General features: G+C 34.0%; 1 protein-coding gene across 7 annotated transcripts in view; it reads left to right on the forward strand.

Moving 5' to 3' along the window:
* The first annotated feature begins 1,015 nt into the window (after positions 1 to 1,015).
* The window catches only part of LOC126737669 (uncharacterized), a 33,137-nt gene continuing 10,294 nt past the window's right edge, over positions 1,016 to 23,858 (forward strand). The window contains exons 1-3 of one of the 7 annotated variants that reach the window (XM_050442661.1): positions 1,016 to 1,203; positions 7,600 to 7,776; positions 17,120 to 17,329. In XM_050442661.1, coding sequence (XP_050298618.1) covers positions 1,090 to 1,203; positions 7,600 to 7,776; positions 17,120 to 17,245 — 417 coding nt within the window. In that variant the 5' untranslated portion in view covers positions 1,016 to 1,089 and the 3' untranslated portion in view covers positions 17,246 to 17,329. Of the gene's footprint in view, positions 1,204 to 1,262; positions 7,777 to 8,273; positions 8,814 to 17,093; positions 17,330 to 23,858 lie in introns of those variants that run through there. The other 6 variants (XM_050442660.1, XR_007661071.1, XM_050442659.1 and 3 more) reach the window with 6 other exon arrangements.

The following is a 23,858-nucleotide window of genomic DNA, read 5'->3' on the forward strand; positions in this document are numbered from 1 at the left end:
AATAGTATGTATTAGAACAAGTAGCTGTCTCGCATTTAAAAATGAATTTTCCTGGTGATAACAATATTAGGGCAGTTTTAAAATGGTAAACAACAATTTTAGGTGACCTACAACATGGTGAAAACTATTTGATTATTTGATAAAAACAAATTGCACTTACCCCATCCTAGGGATCTGAAACCACACAATTAAACAACAAAAAAGCTTCTATATGATGAAATTACATTTTAAAGCTACATTTTTAACGATTTTTTGTTGAGAAAAAAACAAAAGAACACACCCAATGGGCGCCAAAATAAAAAGGAATAATCAATGGCGACGATCGAAGATGCGAAGGTGGGTGGTGGGGTGGGAAGGGACGAAAGAAAATCCGAAAATCCATAGATAATCTGATGACAATTATGACAGAAGTTGGCCCTCGATGCGGTCTAACCGAACTAAATTTTTTAGTTTAAGTTTTAGAACTTGATGCAGCAGTGGAATTCTAATTCATGATTTCGTGACATCACGTAACGACTACGGACAATTTGCGATTCTAATTCGTTAAAGGCACTCGATACCTCTCGTTTTGAAATGTCAAATTAGTCGAGACCACCGGAGATCCCGATTATGGAAATCTAACCTCAATTTTTTGATGAGCGTCCGGCTTTTGCTTAAAAAAAACATGTCATCATAGAGAAATGAATATTAAATATATACTTAAAATAATACTAATAAAAATATACTTTTAATTACTCTATGCATGTCATTTAAAATTAATGAAAACCATTTACGAGTATTTGTGGAGTTTATGGAAGAAAACCCGGATTTAGCAAGAGGGAGGTTATCTTGCTCCAATGCAAAAGAACAATTTAAGAGATTATGGGCAAAACTGGCCAATAATCTAAATTCTCTTGCTTATGGGACTAGAACTATAGAAAAATGGCAAAGGGTAAGTTATATTACCAATATATTATATAATATATTATATACCAATCTTTACCAACAATTACCAGTTATAATAACTTATTTTCATTTTTACATTTTTAGACGTGGTCTGACTATAAACAGGGACTTAAGAGAAGAGCTGCAGATATAAAAAGGGAGCGAATGAAGACGGGGGGTGGGCCAGCATATCCTGATATGCTATCAGATACTGATCAAAGAGTTATCCTTATTTTGGGAAAAACATTTTTTGAAGGATGTGGAGTGGAGGAGAAGGGTGTAAGTTGCATTTTTTGGCTTAAGAAACAAAGGCATTATTATTGTCACGTCATCCTGAACGACGTCTGTCAGATCTATCAGTTTTTATTTTATTATTTCGGTCGGTTTTATATTCTCGGGGCCGGGTTAATAGGTTTTTTGCTTTTTCTGATTTTTATTTAATTTTCATACATTACATAGTCTTTAACCATCTTAAAACTGCCTGATTTTTGTTTGATAATATAAGTGTTTTTTTTTGTCTAAAGTTTTTGGCTTTTATTATTGGACCGAACCGCGTATTGTGTACGACGGGTAGTTTTACATTAATACGCACCCGACATTTTGGCGACCGTGACAGGACTGGCAGTTTTACGGGTTGTGTTTAATCTTGTAGTGTATACGGACATATTTTGGCTACCCTACTTGATCACCGGGCAATCGGTCCGACGCGTTGTCGCCCTGGACTGGTGAACGCGGTTTAGCTGATTAACAGTGAGTATACAGTGCATAGCAATGGATCAGAAAAAGAAAAGTCGGAGAGTACTCCGCACCAGCTTTACCAAGACCGCTGGTGAGTTAGAGGGTCTTTTGTCATCACCGGAAGGAAAAGAGCGTGTGATTACGGTCTCTTTAGAATTGGTAAAACAGAAAATTGAGGATCTAAAGAGACTTGACGGGGATATTTATGCTCTTATGTTAGAAAAGGATGACACGGCAGAGACAGACTTACTAGCAGAAATGGAGGGTGCAGATGGATATGTTAAAAGGTATACAGATCTGAGTCTTCAATGTGAGGAATGTTTACAGCCTAGGGTAAAGGCAGATCCAGATGAAGAGGTAAATTCGGAGCGTAGTGTTAGCCACAGCATCAGACAAGGTAGGCGTAAATTTAAGTTACCTATTCTCGAGTTGAAAAAATTTGATGGAAATATCAAAGACTGGTTGCCTTTTTGGTCTCAGTTTCAAAAGGTTCACAATGATTTGGAAATAGACGACAACGACAAGGTCGAATATTTAATTCAGGCGACGGTTCAAGGCAGTAGGGCAAGGCAACTAGTCGAAAGTTTTCCCGCTACCGGAAGTAACTATAGTAAAATGGTGGAGTGTCTTCAAGCGCGGTTCGGTCGGGAAGACCTCCAGGTAGAAGTTTATGTGCGCGAGTTACTTAAATTAGTTATACACAATACCTCGTCTGGCAATAGATTAGACATAACTCGTTTGTATGATAAACTGGAAACTCAGCTACGGGCCTTAGAAACCCTCGGTATTACGTCCGATAAATACGCGGCGATGCTATTTCCGTTGGTCGAGTCTTGCTTACCGCCAGAGCTGTTAAGAATTTGGCAACGGACACCGGATATCGGAGACACTGGTATAAATTTGCAGGTTTCACTGGATAATACAGGTCTTACTACAATCGAAAATCGACTTAAAAGCCTCATGAATTTTCTAAAATTGGAAGTCGATAATGAGCAACATGTTTCTTTAGCAACAGAAGGTTTTAATTTGCGAAGCACTGTTCATAAGGATGTTAAACGGGGTGGTTACCAAACAAATAAAGCAGGCCAGGATTTTGAGCCAAAATTTCAAACCGCGATGGGCTTAATCAATTCAGATGGAACCACAAAATGTATTTTTTGTCAAAATTCTCATGAGAGCAGCAATTGTTTTAAGGCGCAGAAATTAGGTCGTGAGGAGAAAAAGGATATTTTGTCAAAAAATAGTGCATGCTTTCGATGTCTAAAACTGGGTCATTTTTCTAGAAAGTGTCGAGCACGCTTAAATTGTATAGTTTGCAGCAAATCCCATGTCACTTTAATGTGTCCTGAACTTCCATCTTGTAGCTCGGGTCAGTACAGCTCTGGTCGGAACAGCTCTGAGAAAAAGGACGTTATGGAAAGTGTAGTACAAAACGTAAATCAGACTCTGGCAAATAGTTCTAATACACACGTATTTTTGCAAACTTTGCAGGTAAAAGTTAAGGGCGCGAATAAATCAAAGTACGTGCGTGCGCTGATCGATACCGGTTCCCAAAAAACTTATCTTTTAAAATCGACGGCTGATTTTTTGGGTTACCAATCGAAGAGGCAAATTAACGTTATTCATGGTTTGTTTGGAGGCACTGAGTTACCGCAAGTCCATTGCTGTTATGACGTCACTCTTAGTCACAACAACTACAGCTGTAATTTCGAGGCACTGGATCAACCCGTCATATGCAGTGGAGTGGATTCTGTATTCAATGGTCCTTGGATGGAAGAGTTACGAACACTGAACATCAAGATATCAGATTCACATAATTCTGGCCCTATTGAACTGTTAATAGGATCTGATATAGCGGGTAAATTATACACAGGCAAGAGACACATTTTGAGATGTGGACTGGTAGCTGTAGAAACTCTGTTAGGTTGGGTTTTGATGGGAAAAATACCAGTTGAACAAAAGGACACTTTGTCTATGTCCGCCGTTTCGCTTTTTGTTAATAACGCGTCCATTTCAAACCTCTGGGAACTTGACGTACTAGGCATAAGCGATCCAGTGGAAAGAAAAACTCGGGAGGAGACGGCATTGGCAGCAAAAGCATTGTTTCTAGAGACTGTTAAAACCGACGCCGAAGGACGATACGAGGTTAGACTTCCATGGCTGGAAGGACATCCAGCATTGCCCAGTAATTATGGCATTGCTAAGAAAAGACTGGATAATACCATCACTAAAGTCACGAAGGATGGTTATTACGAACTCTATGATCAGGTTTTTAAGGACTGGCAAAGTGAGAACATCATTGAGGAGGTTTGCGAAGATCAAACAAGTTCAAAGGCTCATTACCTACCTCATAGGCCCGTAATCAAATTAAACTCATCCACAAAGATAAGACCGGTATTCGACGCTTCGGCCAGAGAAAAGGACAGTCCATCATTAAACCAGTGCCTTGAAAAGGGGGTTAATTTGATCGAAATGATTTCAAATATTTTACTGAGGTTTCGGCAGCAAAGAATTGGGGTAGTATCAGACATTCGGAAAGCATTTCTACAGCTTAGCATACACCCAGATGACAGGGATTTTCTTCGGTTCCTATGGCGAGATAAAAATGGCCAAGAAATAATATTTCGTCATCGTAGAGTGGTGTTTGGAATTAATAGTAGCCCTTTTTTGTTGGGAGCTTCGTTGGAGTACCATTTGTCAAAGATGTCCGAAAAATGTGAATCGATGGCAGTATCCAAGGACATTGTAGTTAAATTGTCAAAGGCTTTCTATGTTGACAATTGCGTTACTAGTGTCGCCAATGAGGAAGATTTGGAATCATTCGTCAAAGGATCTATCATGATAATGGCTGAAGGCAGATTTGACCTTAGAGGGTGGGAGTATACAGGTCAAGTCCAGGGTAACTCCCGAGACCCTACAACATCTGTACTGGGTATCAAGTGGAACAGGGTGGATGATACTTTATTTTTAAATCAGGACATCGGAAATATTGAAGAACTTCTTAGTCAGCCAGTAACCAAAAGATTGATGTTATCACTAGCACAACGGATATTCGATCCCATAGGATTCAGTTGCCCGGCAGTTTTAATACCTAAGCTTTTATTACAAAAAACCTGGGAAAAGCAAGTAGGTTGGGATGTGCCAGTTAATGGGGAAATTGAGTCGTTGTTTAAGAATTGGCTTAAAGAAGTACCATATTTGTCGACTATTAAAATTGCCAGATGGATAAATGCTGGACCTCAAGAGGCTGAACAATGGTCCCTGCACATTTTTTGTGATGCAAGTAAGGAGGCCTTCTCTGCTGTAGTGTTTTTGAGAGGGGTCGAGAATGGTAGAGTATTTGTTCGTCTGTTGGGAGCTAAGTCAAGGGTAGCTCCAAAGAAGGTTTTATCTATACCAAGGCTTGAATTAATGGGAGCTCTGATTGCTGTAAGGTTATACAGTAACATCGTGGAGAATTTTGACAATAAACTGGAAGCCTTTTTCTGGAGCGATTCAACAACAGTCCTTTCCTGGATAGAAAGACCCGAGGAGTGGTCTACTTTTGTTTGGAATCGCATTTCAGAAATAAGAAAACTCTCAGCTTCTGGCACCTGGAGACATGTACCTGGGTTGTTAAATCCTGCCGACTTACCATCTCGAGGCTGCTCTATTAAGCAATTGGTTCAATCAAGATGGTGGGAGGGTCCACAATGGCTTTATCAAAATCCTTTTAACACCCCCCTGGAAAGCCTTAGCTACGATGAGGAAGAAATTAATAGGGAGAGGAGGAAAAAGCTGGTTACTGTCTTAATAAATAATGAGCGTCAGAAAATGTCTCTTATGGATTGGCACTTGGACTACTTTTCTCAGTATTTGAAAATTATACGGATGTGTGCATGGATATCTCGATTTATTTATAATACGAGAAATAAGGAGCGGCACACAGGGCCCTTAAGTACCGAAGAAATTAATCAAGCCGAGATATTTGTATTAAGACAAGTGCAACAAGAATTCTTTAAAGACAATAAAAATAGACTAAGCGGCATGGAAGTTTTCGAAGATATGGATGGCGTCATTAGATTAAAATCCCGTATAAGTAATAGGAGTGATTGTGACAACTTCCTTTTTCCTGTGATATTACCTGGTAAACATTTTTTAGTAAACAGACTTATTTTTGGAGAACACTTAAAGTTAGGGCATATTGGCGCACAAAGTTTAATGTGTATTTTACGGCAAAATTTTTGGATTTTGGGTGGTCGTCGAGCCATTCGACATGCGATATCAAAGTGCGTAGTATGCAAGAGACACACATCGAAGCCGGTTACTGTAAGATCGCCACCCTTACCTATCGGGTTCGCGATGCTATAGCATTTGAGATAACCGGTGTTGACTTTGCTGGTCCGTTATTTATCAAATCGGGAGAAAAGGTATGGATATGCCTTTTTACATGTGCGGTATATCGGGCCGTTCATTTGGAACTTTGTTCATCTTTATCGGTTGTGTGTTTCATACAAGCATTGCGTCGGTTTATTGCCAGGCGGGGTCGCCCTCGGACTATATACAGTGATAACGGGACAAATTTCGTGGGTACGGACAACGCGTTTTCGCGAGTAGACTTTAAAAAATTTGCCGAAACTAGTAGTACCGAGCGGATCCAATGGCGTTTTAATCCTCCAACGGCGGCGTGGTGGGGAGGATTCTGGGAAAGACTTGTCGGAGTGTTGAAACAATTGTTGCGTAAAGTATTGGGACGAGCTTTACTGGATTACGAAAGCTTGTTAACGATAATCTGTGATTGTGAGGCCATCATCAATTCGCGGCCACTCACTTGTTCGTCAACCAACCCTAATGAGTTGGTACCTTTAACCCCCATAATGTTTCTTAGGGATCAGTTGGTGAGTGGTGTTCCAGATTGTGATGCTGTTGACCGTCACTCTCTGTCTAGGAAGGTACAGCATAGACAGAAATTGGCAGAGGATCTTGGTCGAAGGTTTCGTAATGAATACCTAGGGCAGTTGCAGCTATGGTCCAAGGGAAGTTCCAGTTATCAAGTTAAGATGGGGGATGTGGTTTTTATTGGCAATAACCTAGATAAGCGGGTTAATTGGCCGTTAGGGAGGGTTATTGAGCTGCTACCTGGCAAAGATGGTGAGGTTCGAGTGGTGCGGGTCAGTACCGAAAGGGGCCAACTTTTGAGACCTGTACAACGTCTCTACCCCTTGGAATGTGCAGAAGAGGGCTTAATGGATAGCAAGGCATTGACTAGCCCTAAATCGAGGTTGGCCGAGACAAATGTACCCTGTGAGGACTCAAGTGAATCTGCGGGCGATATCGAGACCGCGAATCCGGGAGTGTCTAAAAGCAGAGTACCCGAACCGAACGTAGATAATACGGCATATGTTTCGCGGAGCGGTCGTACGGTTCGCGTACCGGTCAGGTATAGGGACAATGATTAGGATTACTTTTACATAGAGTTAATTGTTTTATTTGTGTAGGGTAGGTAGGTAGTTGACATTTTTAAGGCTTATTACATTGTTATTATTGAACCTACTTATTTACATTGTTTACATGTTGTCTCTGTTTTAGTTAGGTGAGTCATGTTTCTTTTGTTTTAAAAACATGCCTCAGGTGGGAGAATGTCACGTCATCCTGAACGACGTCTGTCAGATCTATCAGTTTTTATTTTATTATTTCGGTCGGTTTTATATTCTCGGGGCCGGGTTAATAGCTTTTTTGCTTTTTCTGATTTTTATTTAATTTTCATACATTACATAGTCTTTAACCATCTTAAAACTGCCTGATTTTTGTTTGATAATATAAGTGTTTTTTTTTGTTTAAAGTTTTTGGCTTTTATTATTGGACCGAACCGCGTATTGTGTACGACGGGTAGTTTTACATTAATACGCACCCGACAATTATATTGTCCGATATTTTTGTATTGTATAATATTTTAAGTTTGCTCATGGAAAATATTATCCAGAGGAAGAACCCGTTAGTGGTCCATCGAGTGCTCCATCAAGTATAGTGGATGCTCGGTTCAATGGTAGTTTATACAATAGTGAATACACACAGCCCGGACCCTCAAACATTTCTATGCAGATTCCTACAGAAAATAAAGCATTAGAAGAACAAGTAAGTGCTCTTTGTTAACTTTTTATTGGTGTTAAAATACATACATAAGTATTTACATAAGTCAAGTAAAAAATAGATAAGACTACACTGTAAATTATAAAACCTTAAAATCACAATTAAAATTAAAACATATAATTAAAATATTAACATTAAAAGCAGTAACTTATTAGCTACCTACATAATATAATAATAATACTACACTTAAAAGACAAAACAAGAAAGCTCACAAGAGAAACCATTTACATACATTTAAGAGAAGTCATATACCACATTACATTTTGACATTCAGGAGTAAACAGTAACAAATTAAAACAGAAGACCTAATGTTGAAGGACGAAGGACCTGCCATATATGTAGGTAATGTCTGTTCAACGGACATTACTGAGGGTCGACCTTATATTGTTTTTCTCAGTAACTAGCTTACCATTTTTGGCAAAACTGATTCAAACATTATACTATCAGTTTTGTGAACAAAAAATTTTTTTGTTTATTTTTAGACCAACAAGCCACGACCACAAAAAAGGAGTATTTCACAACAGCTTCATGTAGTCGATCATGATTATTTAGTCACACCAAGAACTAAAAGGCAAAAGGTTAATCCCACAAATGAAATCTATTATCAAGAGACAATAAATCTATTAAAAAGTATCGACAGTCATTTAGAAACCCTAAATCATACCCTAAATTAAAAATTAGGCGATATAACAGAGGCCATCAGACAGAGACACTCTTAAAGGAACTTTCACTTTTTAGGGATGATATTCGACCTAACTTTACTCTTCTGACTTTAGTTTTAGGTATTTTTAGAATTTGTCTTTTTCTAGTTGTAGTGACAATGACATCTTGTGTTCCTTTCTTAATAAAAGCAAACTATTACTGGTTATTTTTTTAGCTTTAGAATATTTTTTTTATTTAGAATGTTGTTTTTGTTTTTACGTTTCTAGCCGCAATAACATGTGTTCCTATAGAGTTAAGGTAAAGTATTAATGTGTATTTTTTCTGCTACAGAATATAAATAAATCATATTTGTTTTTGTAGGTCTTTTTTTATTAAGCAAAATTTAACTTTTAAAGCAAAAAAAAAATTAAAAAAAGAAAAATAGCTTCAAAGTATGTGTTAAAAAAACAAGTAAGAAAATGTGCTAATCTTTATTTAAAAAGTAAAAAACAATAACAAAAAAAATGTAAAAAAAATTGAATCAAGATTATTATAAAACATCTAAAAAAATGTAAAAACCCTAATTAAATAAAACACAAAACAAACTTAAAAAAATTGTTTATTTATAAAAAACAGAAAATACTTTTGATTCAAACAGAACATTTTACCGCTTTTACCTAATCACTGGTGAAGAAAGACTTGACACTTAAATCACGAATTTAACTATACATGCTTTTACCTAACAAAATATGTATTGACCACATTTCTTCTCACCACTTCTCCTTCTCGAAGCCCAATATTAGGTAAATTTTGAATTGGTGGTAAAGCGTATTGTTGGCCACCTTCCTCCACAAATGGTTCACCTTCATACAGAATGTGCCTCTGTATGCATAAATTATGAAGAATGCAACAAGCATTCACCAGCTGTCCCACAAATGCTGGAGAATATTGGGCAACTCGTTCTCTTAAAAGGCACCTAAATCTTGCTTTTAGTACCCCAATGTATCTCTCCACACAGTTTCTTGCCATTATGTGAGATCTATTATATCGTGATTCTGGAGATCCCTCATTTGGATTAAGAAAAGGTATCATTAAAACAGGTTGCAAATGATACCCTGAATCTCCTAAAAGCCAGGTTCTTCTAAGCCCTGTATTGTATTGATTCATTAAAAAGTCTTTCACCCGGGAATTTCTCCATATAAATGAATCATGTGTTGCACCTGGATAGGTGGCATTTACTGATAGTATTTTTAAGGTTGCATCGCAAACTATTTGCACATTTAGGGAGTGAAATCCCTTCCTGTTAATAAAATTGTGTTCTTCAATGGTAGGTTTTAAAATGGCTATATGAGTGCCATCTATACACCCAATGACACCAGGAAATCCAAATTTTTCCATTACTTCTTCCTTTATTTGGTCCATTTCTCTTCTTGTAGTTGGAAAATGGATAAACTCATGTAAATGAACACTTATTGCATTGGTCACTTCATGAATACATCTATGAGCCATTGTTTGGCTGACAGTGAGCTGACACCCAAATTAAAGTCACCTCCAAGACTTCTTTGGTAACATCCAATGGCATAATACCGCAAAGCCACCAAAATTTTTGTCTGGATAGTTACTCCGGACTGATACTTGGGTTCTCGTAGGTGGGGTGTCAATCTATTACACAAAAAATTAAATAAATCTTTGTCCACTCTAAATAATTCTTTAAATCGCTCATCATTTAGGGTTGCCAGGTCCATTTCTTCTCGAATTCCCCTTCTCTTCATCCTCAGCCTCAAATTTGTCTCCCTGTGTTCTTCCTGGTCAACAATTGCGTGAAAAATCGGCAGCATTTTTTAAAACGAAAGAAGTAACAAAAAAAACTGCATTGTAGGTCAGTAAAGAAACAAAAATCTTTAAACATATAAAAAAGTGCAAAATTCAATAAAAACCATAAAAAAAGATATAAACAAACGTGAAGTTAGGCATCGCTACGGCTGAAAACGGTGCTACGAACGAGACCGAATTAGAATCACATTTCAGACGACACCGACATTTGTCACGAGCGGGAGGTCTCGTAACGTGACGTAACGACTGGCGAATCAGAATCCCGCTGCAGGTTAGGCTCTAGTCGCCTTCGCTCTTATCGTGCAGGTTCAAAGGTCACCACGTAATATGAATCAAATTGAAAAATCAGTGGCTGCTAAAATGTTATTTCTTTGAGAGTCTGACAATACATTAAACGTCATGTGACATTTTAACCGTCATGTGACATATTAAAGCCGCGTATACACCTTAGATCAAAATTATTAACTGACGTGATGCCTTTAACGCCGTAAAAATGTCTGCGGAATACTACGTAACCGAGATTCGACATGTAAAACATACGTTGGTTATTTCCTTTCATGACGTGAAAAAGCCCATAAGTATAAAGCCCGTTGGGTATACGCCTCATCGGTATATGCCTAGAATCCCCGATATTCTGCTAAGTTGCCAGACATAATATTTACTTTTCTTTTTTGAAAAATTGTCCGAAATAGACGGAATTCTCAATAACAATTTTTCTTTACGCAATAATATCTAAATCTAAGCATTTTATATTTTCTTATGAGAGCAAAAATGCCTCCCTATCCTTTCATTAAAATTGTACATATTTCATTTAAAAATGGTTGTTACCTAAATTTTTGAGAAATTAGTATACGATTTAGCATGATCCTATGTATGTGCATAACATACTAATTTGTCGATTTCAGGGCACAGCGTCTAATTTTTAACGATTATTTGATCTTGTCTTCTTCTTTCTTTATGTGTGATTGTGTTTTTTTGTAATAATTATTGGGAAACTGTACATTTTGGTATAATGACAAATAATTAATTTGTATTGTGTGTGATGCAGTGCAGTCAGAGACCAGAAAACTACTTTCTTTGTTTAAAGGCAAGTTCATGTTACAATCTCACTTTTAAAATGACAATTTTTTGATTTATTATTTGTCGTTCGACCCAATCTATACGTTGATGCACAGAAAATTAAAAAAGTTGTATTATCTTTTCTTTTATATCAGTTAAAAGTCAAAAAAAGATAAAAAATAACTAAACAAAAAACTGGTGAATGCGGCGGGCATTTCTATCTCCCAGTGCATTCACCAATTTATTTACTTAGCTTTTTTTAAAAAGATAAATACGAGGGGAGCTACGACAGTTCTTTAAAATGTCGTTTTATTATGAATATTTATTTATTTACACATTACAAGGCAAAAAAAGATTGAAACTAACTATTAAAAAAATGGAGAATGCGCCGAGCATATCTATCTCCCAGCGCATTCACCAATTGATTTACTTAGCTTTGTTTAAAAAAAAAATTGTACTTTTTAATCATACCTAAATAATAAACGAAATGCAAAAAGAAAACTAATTATTTTAATAACGAAAAAGAAAATAAGGAATTGCTTAGAATGTACAAGAAGAAGTAGCTAAAGTGCTTGGAATTAGTTTAAGAATGGTGCAAAAGGTTTTATATGAAAACAAGAACAATCTTATTTCCAAGCAGGAAACAAAGTGTAAAAGGAAGAAGCCGAAGACTGAAGATTTAAGTAAATGTGTAAAATTGAAGTAACAAATTTGACTAAAAAAAGAAACTAATTATAACTATTATTATCACTAATAAAGTCGGAAAACTCTTCGTCATTTTCCGAGTCTTCTTCAAATGGAGCAATGATCAATGGTTCAACTTGGATATCGAGTACTTTTTCTCTCTTCCACCAGGTTCTAATAATGTTTTCTGTGTGATCCACTGATTTCCGCCAATACTTCTTTGTGATGTGATTCAATGCCTCATTCCAAACAGCTTCAACCTGGTCAGATCTAAGCCTAGCACCCACATGCTTCTCATAATAAGATTTTGACCCTGCCCATATAAGCTCAATGGCATTAAACTGACAATGGTATGGTGGCAATCTTAAAACTTCATGGCCATATTTACGTACTATTTCGTCAACATATATTTTTAGTCTTTTCAGCGATTTTGCAATTGAATGAAGTTCGGATTTTAGCATATATGGCAAGGGATTCTGATTTTCTTTTACTAACCATTCATAAATTTCGCTTTTTCTCCAACTTCCACTTAGTTGTTTATTCAAAATTCTTGAATGATACGACGCATTGTCTAATACTATTAAGGAAGGTTCTTGCAAGTTCTGTATTAACTGTTCCTTTAACCATTTTTCAAACATTTCGCAATTCATATTGTCATGATAATCCATACTTTTAGACTTAGAAGAAAAAATTAAACTTGCACCTGGAACGAATCCCGTTGAAAACCCGGCATGTAAAATAATAAATCGTTTTCCCTGACCACATCCTTTTTTTCTTTTCACGCTTTTCACAGATTCATCTTGCCAAGATTTTATTCCACTCCCGTTTGAAAATATTCAAGTTTCCTCTAAGAATACCACTTTCCTTAACTTTGATTTTTCATTTTGTGTATATTGTCTTAAAAATCCTATTCGTTGGCTCATAATATTTGGTAGTTCACACAAATATTCTTCTATTGCAGTCTTTTTTATACCGAAAACCTATGCTTTTAATTAATTTTGATAAAGCAGAAAGTCCAATTTCCAAAGTGCCGCGTTGCTTTAAAACATCCCTCAGAAATGGCAGCGTTATATTTGTTTTTAGCCTATATAGTTCATAAATCCTATCCCTTACTTCCATTTTTACACATTCACTTAAATCTTCAGTCTTCGGCTTCTTCCTTTTACACTTTTTTTCCTTCTTGGGAATAAGATTGTTCTTGTTTTCATATACAACCTTTTGCATCATTCTTAAACTAATTCCAAGCTTTTTGGCTACTTCTTCTTGTACATTCTTAGGCATCCCTTTATTTTCTTTTTCGTTCTCGAAGTAATTTATAACATTAAGTACCATTTTTTTGGCTTGAGGATTTAGAAATCCACAAACAGGCTTTTTCTTTTCCATAATTTGAAATTTAAATTATCTTGTGACAAATAATGTCATCCGTCAATCGAAACGAGACAGGCATATTTGTTATGAAAGTAATTGTTTTAGAACCACTGACATTTATCATTTTATCTTCTTTTGATACATTAACGCTGCATATATCTGTTTCGTTTATCTGACGCGTTGTAGTTAAAAAACGTTGTTGCGCAAATTGAAATGAAACGTAACTACAAAAATTTGTAGTTGATAATCCGATACACCCGCACGATAAGAGCGATTTTGACTATACCTTTCGAACCACAGAACACAAATATAGTTTTCGAACACTCTTTTAACCTACCTTATTTTCACATATAACCACAAATAACTATTAGGTAGGTATCTATAAAAAATTACAAATCAAAACACTACTAATCAAAAAACAATTTCCTAAATTTATATTACTAAAAAACAATAGTAAATGAAAGACAAATTAATAAAAATTATCCCGCCTGGCACTTGACAAATGACAAGTCTCTGTCAATTCTGTCACGTCACGTCAACACGCAGAAAATATTTCGCTTAAACTCATTTTGCAGGACACCTAACGTTAAACTCGTGCGTGCGTTAACCTCGTTTAACAAGCGTAAATCTTGGCACTTGCTTGGAAATAAGATTGTTCTTGTTTTCATATAAAACCTTTTGCACCATTCTTAAACTAATTCCAAGCACTTTAGCTACTTCTTCTTGTACATTCTAAGCAATTCCTTATTTTCTTTTTCGTTATTAAAATAATTAGTTTTCTTTTTGCATTTCGTTTATTATTTAGGTATGATTAAAAAGTACAATTTTTTTTAAACAAAGCTAAGTAAATCAATTGGTGAATGCGCTGGGAGATAGATATGCTCGGCGCATTCTCCATTTTTTTAATAGTTAGTTTCAATCTTTTTTTGCCTTGTAATGTGTAAATAAATAAATATTTATAATAAAACGACATTTTAAAGAACTGTCGTAGCTCCCCTCGTATTTATTTTTTAAAAAAAAACTAAGTAAATAAATTGGTGAATGCCCTGAGAGATAGAAATGCATGCCGCATTCACCAGTTTTTTTTTAAATTATTTTTAATCTTTTTTTTTTGCCCTGTAATGTGTAAAAAAAATTGTCTTAAGAAAACGACATTTTAAAGAACTGTCGTAGCTCGCCTCGTATTTATCTTTTTAAACAAAGTTAAATAAATGAATTGGTGAATGCGCTGGGAGATAAAAATGCCTGCCGCATTCACCAGTTTTTTGTTTAGTTATTTTTTATCTTTTTTTGACTTTTAACTGATATAAAAGAAAAGATAATACAACTTTTTTAATTTTCTGTGCATCAACGTATAGATTGGGTCGAACGACAAATAATAAATCATAAAATTGTCATTTTAAAAGTGAGATTGTAACATGAACTTGCCTTTAAACAAAGAAAGTAGTTTTCTGGTCTCTGACTGCACTGCATCACACACAATACAAATTAATTGTTTGTCATTATACCAAAATGTACAGTTTCCCAATAATTATTACAAATAAACACAATCACATATAAACAAAGAAGAAGACAAGATCAAATAATCGTTAAAAATTAGACGCTGTGCCCTGAAATCGACAAATTAGTATGTTATGCACATACATAGGATCATGCTAAATCGTATACTAATTTCTCAAAAATTTAGGTAACAACCATTTTTAAATGAAATATGTACAATTTTAATGAAAGGATAGGGAGGCATTTTTGCTCTCATAAGAAAATATAAAATGCTTAGATTTAGATATTATTGCGTAAAGAAAAATTGTTATTGAGAATTCCGTCTATTTCGGACAATTTTTCAAAAAAGAAAAGTAAATATTATGTCTGGCAACTTAGCAGAATATCGGGGATTCTAGGCATATACCGATGAGGCGTATACCCAACGGGCTTTATACTTATGGGCTTTTTCACGTCATGAAAGGAAATAACCAACGTATGTTTTACATGTCGAATCTCGGATACCTAGTATTCCGCAGACATTTTTACGGCGTTAAAGGCATCACGTCAGTTAATAATTATGATCTAAGGTGTATACGCGGCTTTAATATGTCACATGACGGTTAAAATGTCACATGACGTTCAATGTATTGTCAAACTCTCAAAGAAATAACATTTTAGCAGCCACTGATTTTTCAATTTGATTCATATTACGTGGTGACCTTTGAACCCGCACGATAAGAGCGAAGGCGACTATAGCCTAACCTGGGCTGGGATTCTAAAATCACGATTCGACACGATTACTCGATATGACTGATTCTAAATACAATTTTCAGTCGTGAGTGTCTTGCGGATTGCCTAGTTTTTAACGATTTGTCGACGACACGCTTGGGTATATCGTATACACCAGACGATATAGCTTCTTCCTTTTTTAATATATGCATAATGTGACAGCATCCTTTTTTAAACGTATTTGTTTCATTTATTGTTTACCAATAGTCATACCAGTTTTTTTTCATTAGTATATCAAGAAGCTTTCTTAAACACAACAACTAATAGACTTAATTCGACCCTATTTTCCACAACCTTCTGTTAATAATAGAGGCAGAGGAAGTAGAGTTACCATTAAATGGGCAGTTTTAGTATGTTAAGATTTTATGCCACAGAATGTTACCAAAGAAGCATTCGACAAGATTTTAAATTTGGAATTAGCGAAACTACTACAAGTTGTTGGATCCATAAAATTACTGAAATTATTGACAATCACCTTGCTAACCAATTCATTAATTAATTTTCAAATATAAGAGATGAGAGATAAACTATTAAATTAACATTTATAGAGAGATCCAATTTCTCTTGTGTTATAAGTCCTGTTGATTGCACTCATGTTGCCATATTAAAACAAAAAGCGGATGAACACAACAAGTTTTTGTGATTTTGCATGAATTCAATTATTATTTTCCTATGGGTAGCGGTAGTTTTAAGCGACATTTTGTTTATTTTAAAGAAATAATATGGGCATATATTTAAATAACAACACACGGAGGCGAAAAAAATAGCAAAATAAATATAAATTCTTATTGTTTATCAATAGAAAAGACAATTGACGTTTCCATCTGTCAAATATTAGGGAAAATAACAAATATATACCAAGAAACCTAAATCAAATCGAATAAAACGGGTTTAGCCGACGATTGAAATTTAGAATCACCCTTGTCGTCACGACTGAGTCGCGATCGAATTCGAAATCGTGATCGTATCGAGATCGAGTCGTGATTTTAGAATCCCAGCCCTGATCATCAAGTTCTAAAACTTAAACTAAAAAATTTAGTTCGGTTAGACCGCATCGAGGGCCAACTTCTGTCATAATTGTCATCAGATTATCTATCGATTTTCTTTCCTCCCTTCCCACCCCACCACCCACCTTCGCATCTTCGATCGTCGCCATTGATTATTCCTTTTTATTTTGGCGCCCATTGGGTGTGTTCTTTTGTTTTTTTCTCAACAAAAAATAGTTAAAAATTTATCGTGCGTGCGTTAACCTCGTTTAACAAGCGTAAATTTTGGCTACGTCGTCGCTACAATTAAACTCTGTAATATTCATTTCTCTATCACATAACACCTAAGAACACCTCACATAACACCTTCTTAGGTGACTAAGAAGGTGTTATGTGAGGTGTTCTTAGGTGTTATGTGTTCTCTATGCTACTCCGACAGCCGACCTCAATTAATTTCAGGTCTCTAGACGCACAATTAATTTTAGGCGCGCATTTTAGACACGCCACTGAAACCATATCTTAAGCCCCATCGTCATGGAGGACGACGACGCGTCACTCTACCACGTCGCACGCCACGAGTAGCAACTCCGACTCCCTATCGGGAAAACTAGGTGCTGCAAGACAGGTTGGCCACTTTAATTGTGGAGGATTGCCTTACCTTGCCTTGCTGAACAAAAACTGGTAGTGACATTAATGTAAGTAAGACCTTTGACTTATAGTTCAATTTACTTATATCATTAAATAAAATAATCATACAGTAATAATGTTTTTTGAAAAATTATCCGAGGTTACCGTTTCGTTATTAGAGGGGGGGTGATATGTTTGGATACTATTCTTATTCCAACATGGTTCAGGCGCAGGAAAGTTAAGTTGTGGAGTTTTTTGTACTTGGGCCGCCGCCAGCTTCGATGAGGGTACTAATAAAAAGGCCTGCATCTGCTCTTCTGCCGGAAACAGTTGAAATTTGAACTTATCCTCGACATAAGCTGTTTAACATAGGGAAGTAGGGAACTGACAAACCATATATTGTCATCATTGGGATCCTGCGGTGGTTTATTTACCCTTAAACCTAGTTTTTCACCTTCAGTGTCAATTAGCTATTTTCCAATTTCTATTTGTGGCGTTAGTCGACGTTTATAACCCGACCGAGAAATTAAATGACTTGTAGAACGACTTAATGATGATGATGACTTGAAAGATGATGTAAATGGAATCCCACTATGTGACTCAGAATTAGGACTCATTACATTTGCTACTGAAGTAGTGGTAGATCGTTCACCACCACTATCAAATTCCTTTGAATGATTTGGACACTCCGAATTGCTATGTGAATAGTGTCTTTTGTTTCACCAATTTGATTAGTAGATGATTGGCACTACACATCTCCTGCCTCATCTGATATCTGAAGAATATAATAGACTTTGAGATTTTTCAAATTCTATTGGGGCTTTGGACGGAAAACATGTTCGAATAAAGCGTCCTTTTCACACGAGTTCTATGTTTTTTAATTATTAACTAGAGCTAGTAGATAACCATTATAGATTTATTTCTGTTGACATCGGTAGCTATGGAAAACAGAGAGATGAAAAAATATTCCAGGCTTCAAAACTTTCTATTTTGAAAATTGCTAGAAAAAATAAATTAGAAGTCCTAAAAGAGAAAAAGTACCTAATTTTAACTATAATTTCCTTGGGTTTTTATTGCTGATGAAGCTTATAAAAGAAAATAAGCTCTTTAAAGAAAATTTTATCAAACCCAATTTAGGGAAATCGTTAAAACCCATTAAGATTGGAATATTATTTACGAATTGGAGAACTTTAAGATGTGTTATCGAAACAAACAAAAAACTACGTACGTTATTGTTAAAGTAATTTGCATACAGCACAACACCATAGTTGAGAAAGAATCACGTCTTTTGAATATTTTAGAACATTCTCAAATTCCAGAAATATGTTATTGTTATTATTGTTATTTGCATCAATCTAGAAAATATAATCCTTTAACTAATAGAGAAAACAAATTCGACAAAAATATACATAGGTTTTTTGCTCCCATTCTTTGGAATTTTCAACCGTAAGTCTCAATAAAAATCAAAATTACTTTATGGTACCTATCATCATTAAGCATTATTATTTTCATTTATTATAAATAATACATCCTGATAAATACTAGCGTAATATAGTACTTTATAGTAAGTATTTTAGGTATTAAAGAATAAACTTTAATACCATAATAGAATACTTTTTATAATAATAAATATACATACCTATCGCTCTAATTTTTGCCGCTATTTCTTTCTACTTTCTTGTCAGAGCATGCCTCCTATGATGATGTTTATGGTGTTTATTCCATAAAGCCGGAATACAAAACGGCAAATCTCAATCAGCTCATCGTTCATTTTTTGTATTAAATCACAGAACAGTAACAAAACAAAATACTACCCAAATGCTTCGCAACGTGTTGTCCACTTCTCAACAAGTGGCTACTAAATGAATACTTTCTGAGCTTCGGCGAATGTCACGTAGTTTGAAAACTACTAATAAACCTCAAGTTTACTACGGGACGCTACACGAACGGCGCAATCACAATGCAAAACCAACTTAGCTCTTAACTGCGATGATAGGCGGCGAGGATGAAAGGGTGAAACATCTTTAGTATGTGGGATTTCATAAGGAAATAAAGGTTTGTTTTGACATCGATATAGCGATGGCATCCACGACCTCCACCGCATCCATGCATCTTTGTCATGTCCGTACCCTTAGAGCATTAGATCGAGTCATTGCAACAATAAATGCGCGAGCTAACACAGCGATTGCCGGTGAACCGTGAATCCCAAGCGGCATCAGTCAGCAGTTTAACCACAGAACACAAATATACAGTGACCGCCTAAAGTTTCGCATAAATTCGATAAAAATTAGAGACATGATTTTTTGAGAAAACGCTCGGACCCGTCGATTTTTATTTTAAGTTGTGCATTATTTCACATAAATGTTTGTATACAGGGTGGAACAAAAAAAAAGATATGAGGTCATCGGTAATTTTTTTAAATGGAATGCTATATTTTTTATTGCATTTATGGAATATAAGCGAAATTCCAAGCAAGTTTCGTATTACACACCTTATCTCAAAACTCAAATGTTTCAGAAATATTTACATTTAACCAACAAGAAAGCAAGTAAGTACGTGTATTTACAAACTAAGATAAAATGGAGGATAAAATGTTATAAACTGTGAAAACTCTTATTAATGTATCAAGTGTTCAAACTGATCCCCATTTACTTCTTGGCAGAAAGCAAAACGGTTTACAAACTCATGTTTTATTTATTTATTTATTTATTTCCAAATTACAATTTAACCTATATTACTTTCCTTAATTCTAAAGCGTGTAAGGAAATAATAAGTAAACCCCACTGAAACCAGTGGTTTGTGCGTGGGTTTAGAATTATAACTTAAATTTACCCAATACCTAATAATAGCATTAATATATACAACAATAAGCACTCTTAAAAATATGTGAATAAAAATTCAACAATTGTATGGATTTTACATACAATTTGATTCTGGAAATGGTACAGAATCAATTTGTGTAGAATTTCTCTATGCTATTGTGTTTAAACAACTGTGGTTCTATAATCAACAAATTGTGTATCAATTTGATTTATTTTATTGTATATATAGTACACTATTTGTGCATTTAAATTCGACAATATTTTATATTTATTTAATATAATTGTTCAGTAAATAAGCAAACTCTTAGTGTTTTTTTAACATGGTATGTATAGGAAAAAAACACAATTTGTGCATTTTAAATACAAACGTTAGTGTAGGTTGTTTTTACAATATATTTTATTTTCTTTCATTTCAACTATAAAATTTTATTACAAATTGTGTATAATAATACTATATATTGTTTTATAAATTTAAATATAGTGTAGGTTACTTATTTTAGGTTTGTATATCAAATTACCATAAGAACTGGAGTTTTTTATTACAATGTTTTGTATTTATATTCATAAAAAATTACGTATTATCAAACGTTAGGCCCCACTTTTTCCCATCGTGTTAATTTACTTATTTAATTTTAAGCAAATTATGACTTTTTTCCAATATTGACTGTTTTTCCCAAGCACTCTAACATTTATGTTTTATAAAAATTTTAGTTCTATAGGTAGGATAAAAAAATTCAATTGTTTTAAAAAAACATTTTTTTTTTTAAATACCTTTTAAAAAAGTACACATAACCTGCACAACAAAACAAAAAAACTTTAGTAGTAGTATTACAAATACATATTAGGAACGCAAATAGGAACTTAAAATGGAAATTCTTAGTTGTAAAAACAGGATTTTAACCTAAAGGCTAATAAACACATACATTTATGTACAGGGTCATTTTTTATATTTGCGTGCCCATAAACAGGGGTAATGTAGGTGATAGAGAAAAACTTTTTATACTTTTTATTAAAAAATATTTGTTAATGTAGAGCTAACAGGAGATATGTTAGCTTAGCTTAGATTATGTTAGAGATATTACAGCTTATGTCTGTACTAATGATTGCTATATCTGACCGAGCATCAAAAATTATTGGTTGAGAGATTGCCTGAAAACCATTTAATATAGCTACCTAATAATATTTACACAAATTTTATATTAGTTTGTAAAACCTCTTTGAGTTGGTCCTCCTGGTATTTTATTACAAATTTTTTTCTTAGTCCCAAAACTGGAATTAGTTCCTTAACATCTGACTCATTCAGATTTTCAAATACTTGTTTGTCTATTTGGCTAGCTAAAAGTAAAAAAAAATATATTTTTTATTATTTTAAATAATTAATTCCGGGTAAGTATTTTTCGATTTTTAGTAGGTACAGGAATCTCGAAAACGGGATGAAAAACGAAAAAGTTTAAATGGGCAAAAATTGCAGTTTTGTAAGTACTACTCAAAACGACTCTCCAAATTTGACAGCTGTCAAAAGATATTTTTAAAAAACTAATTTTTGGCGCTTTTTTAAAATGGTCCTAGCCACTTAAATATTGGTTTTAGAAGAAAAATGTAAATACAAAAGTTTTGGGAAATTTTATTTTTAATAATATGCCATCAAAAGATTTTTCACAAGACCTGTCATTTTTAACATATGACATAAAGGTATATTTTTTAAATGGCAACCATATTATTTTTTATTTTTATTAAATAGAGAATTTTATTTTGATTCTAATGATGTATCACATGACAGGTTTATTTTTAGAAATCAGGTTTTTATAACCATTTTTCAATTTTTTTATTGTAACTATTGTCAAATAATTTAAAAAAAAGCTGTATTTTTATTTTAACAATTTATTTAATTGTATGAAATATTTTCGAAAATTCCACCATTAATACATTAAAGCAATCTATTAAATCTAAGTTTTTTCCATAGACATTTTACACTCTTCCTTTATAGCTCCATGTAAGTTTCCAATAAAAAAAAATCTTAATTATTTGTTTTAATAGTAATACCCTAGGTAATTTTTAAGAAATTTTTAAAATTGAATTTTAAAAGTTTTTTTAGTTTCTTGATAATAGTTTAGTTACCATTGTAACAAATCTAAACATTATTTATTTCCTTGTTTCCATAGTAACTAGACTAAAGAGACTTAACTAAAATAAAATTTATTTCGCTTCTTTATTATTTTTTTCGGTTGTTTCCATAGCAACTAGACTAAACCAAAATAAACAGCAAAAAAAATGAACAATGGTTATAAAAGCTTTATTTTTAAAAACAACCCTATCATGTGATACATCATTAGAATCAGAATAAAATTGTGTATTTATAATAATATAACTTTCTAATAAGGGAATAAAAATTAATATGATTGCCATTTAAAAAAACATAACTTTATGTCATATGTCAAAAATGACAGGTATTTAAAAAAAACTTTTTGTGCCATTTTATTTAAAATAAAATTTTCTAAAACTTTTGTATTTCCACTTTTCTTTTAAAACTAATATATATAAATATTAGCTACATATACATAGCTAGGATCATTAAAAAAGATCAGTTTTTCATATTTCTTGACAGCTGTCAAATTTTGGAAAACTTAAAGTGATTTTAAGTAGTATATTATAAAACTGCAATTCTTTGTCTATTTCACTTTTTTATATCTCTTATAGTTTCCGAGATCCCTGTAATGTAAACATCGAAAAAAGCTCACCCTGTATATATCGTATCTTTCCCTCTCTCTAAGGTTTTAATAATTTAGTAGGAACTTTAGTAGGTATATATCTACCTACCTATAGTTGTGAAAGTTATACTTGCTAGATTAGTTATACTTGCTAGAACCGCAGCCCACAGATAGTATCTGAAAAGTTTAATTTAAGTTTAAACAAACCACATTTATAAAGACATACATAAAGCATTTCAATGCAATAACAATATTTGGTTTTTTTAAACCAAGTTAACCAGGACGAGAGTGTGAGAGCTAGTGGCTGCCCACAGTGAGTAGGTATATGTAGGTATAGGTGTTCAAATTTCCGTACAATACTACTACAGGACTTGAAAAGGACGGTACAGGACTGTCAAACAGTGCAATGATTAAGTAGATACCATTTTGTAATACAAATTGAAATACAAATGCAATAAAGGTTACAAATTTAACCGACCTCTACATTAAAATTGGATGGGTACAAAGATAAAAAAGATGTAAAAAAAGTAAGTATACCTACTTATCTATTCTATAGGTATCAGTTATCACAGAAAAACTAAATAGGTACCAGCTACCTGGCTAAACATCAAAATATCCAGTAAATTCTAAAGTATACAGTAAGTAATTGCAAAAAAATATGGTGCTTACCTAATTACCTACCTACAAACTGCTCCTGGAGTTGGTCCAATAAACCCCACTAATTAAGTTTATCTTCAACGAATATATCAATTTTTTTCTTATGCAATTTTAACACTTAACCGAAACGAAAAAACCTTAAAACAAATTAATGCCGGCCGATTGATTGAAGGACTGAAGAATGAACAGTTGAACACCTGTGGCACTGGGAATTATAGCAATGCTGCCAAATCAAATGTATCTTAGAGATTACACCGCCATTAAAAAAGTTAGGTTTAAAAAGTTACGTTTCCTTTTTCCTTACGCGTGTTATTATCACGATATTATTAAAATAAATAAAATTAGAACTGAAATGCTGATTGGGCTTATTTTTAAATATCTTATTAAATCATTTTCAATTAACAACTTTA

The sequence above is a fragment of the Anthonomus grandis genome, chromosome 6 (genome assembly GCF_022605725.1).
Source record: "Anthonomus grandis grandis chromosome 6, icAntGran1.3, whole genome shotgun sequence".
NCBI classification, from domain to species: Eukaryota; Metazoa; Arthropoda; class Insecta; order Coleoptera; family Curculionidae; genus Anthonomus; species Anthonomus grandis.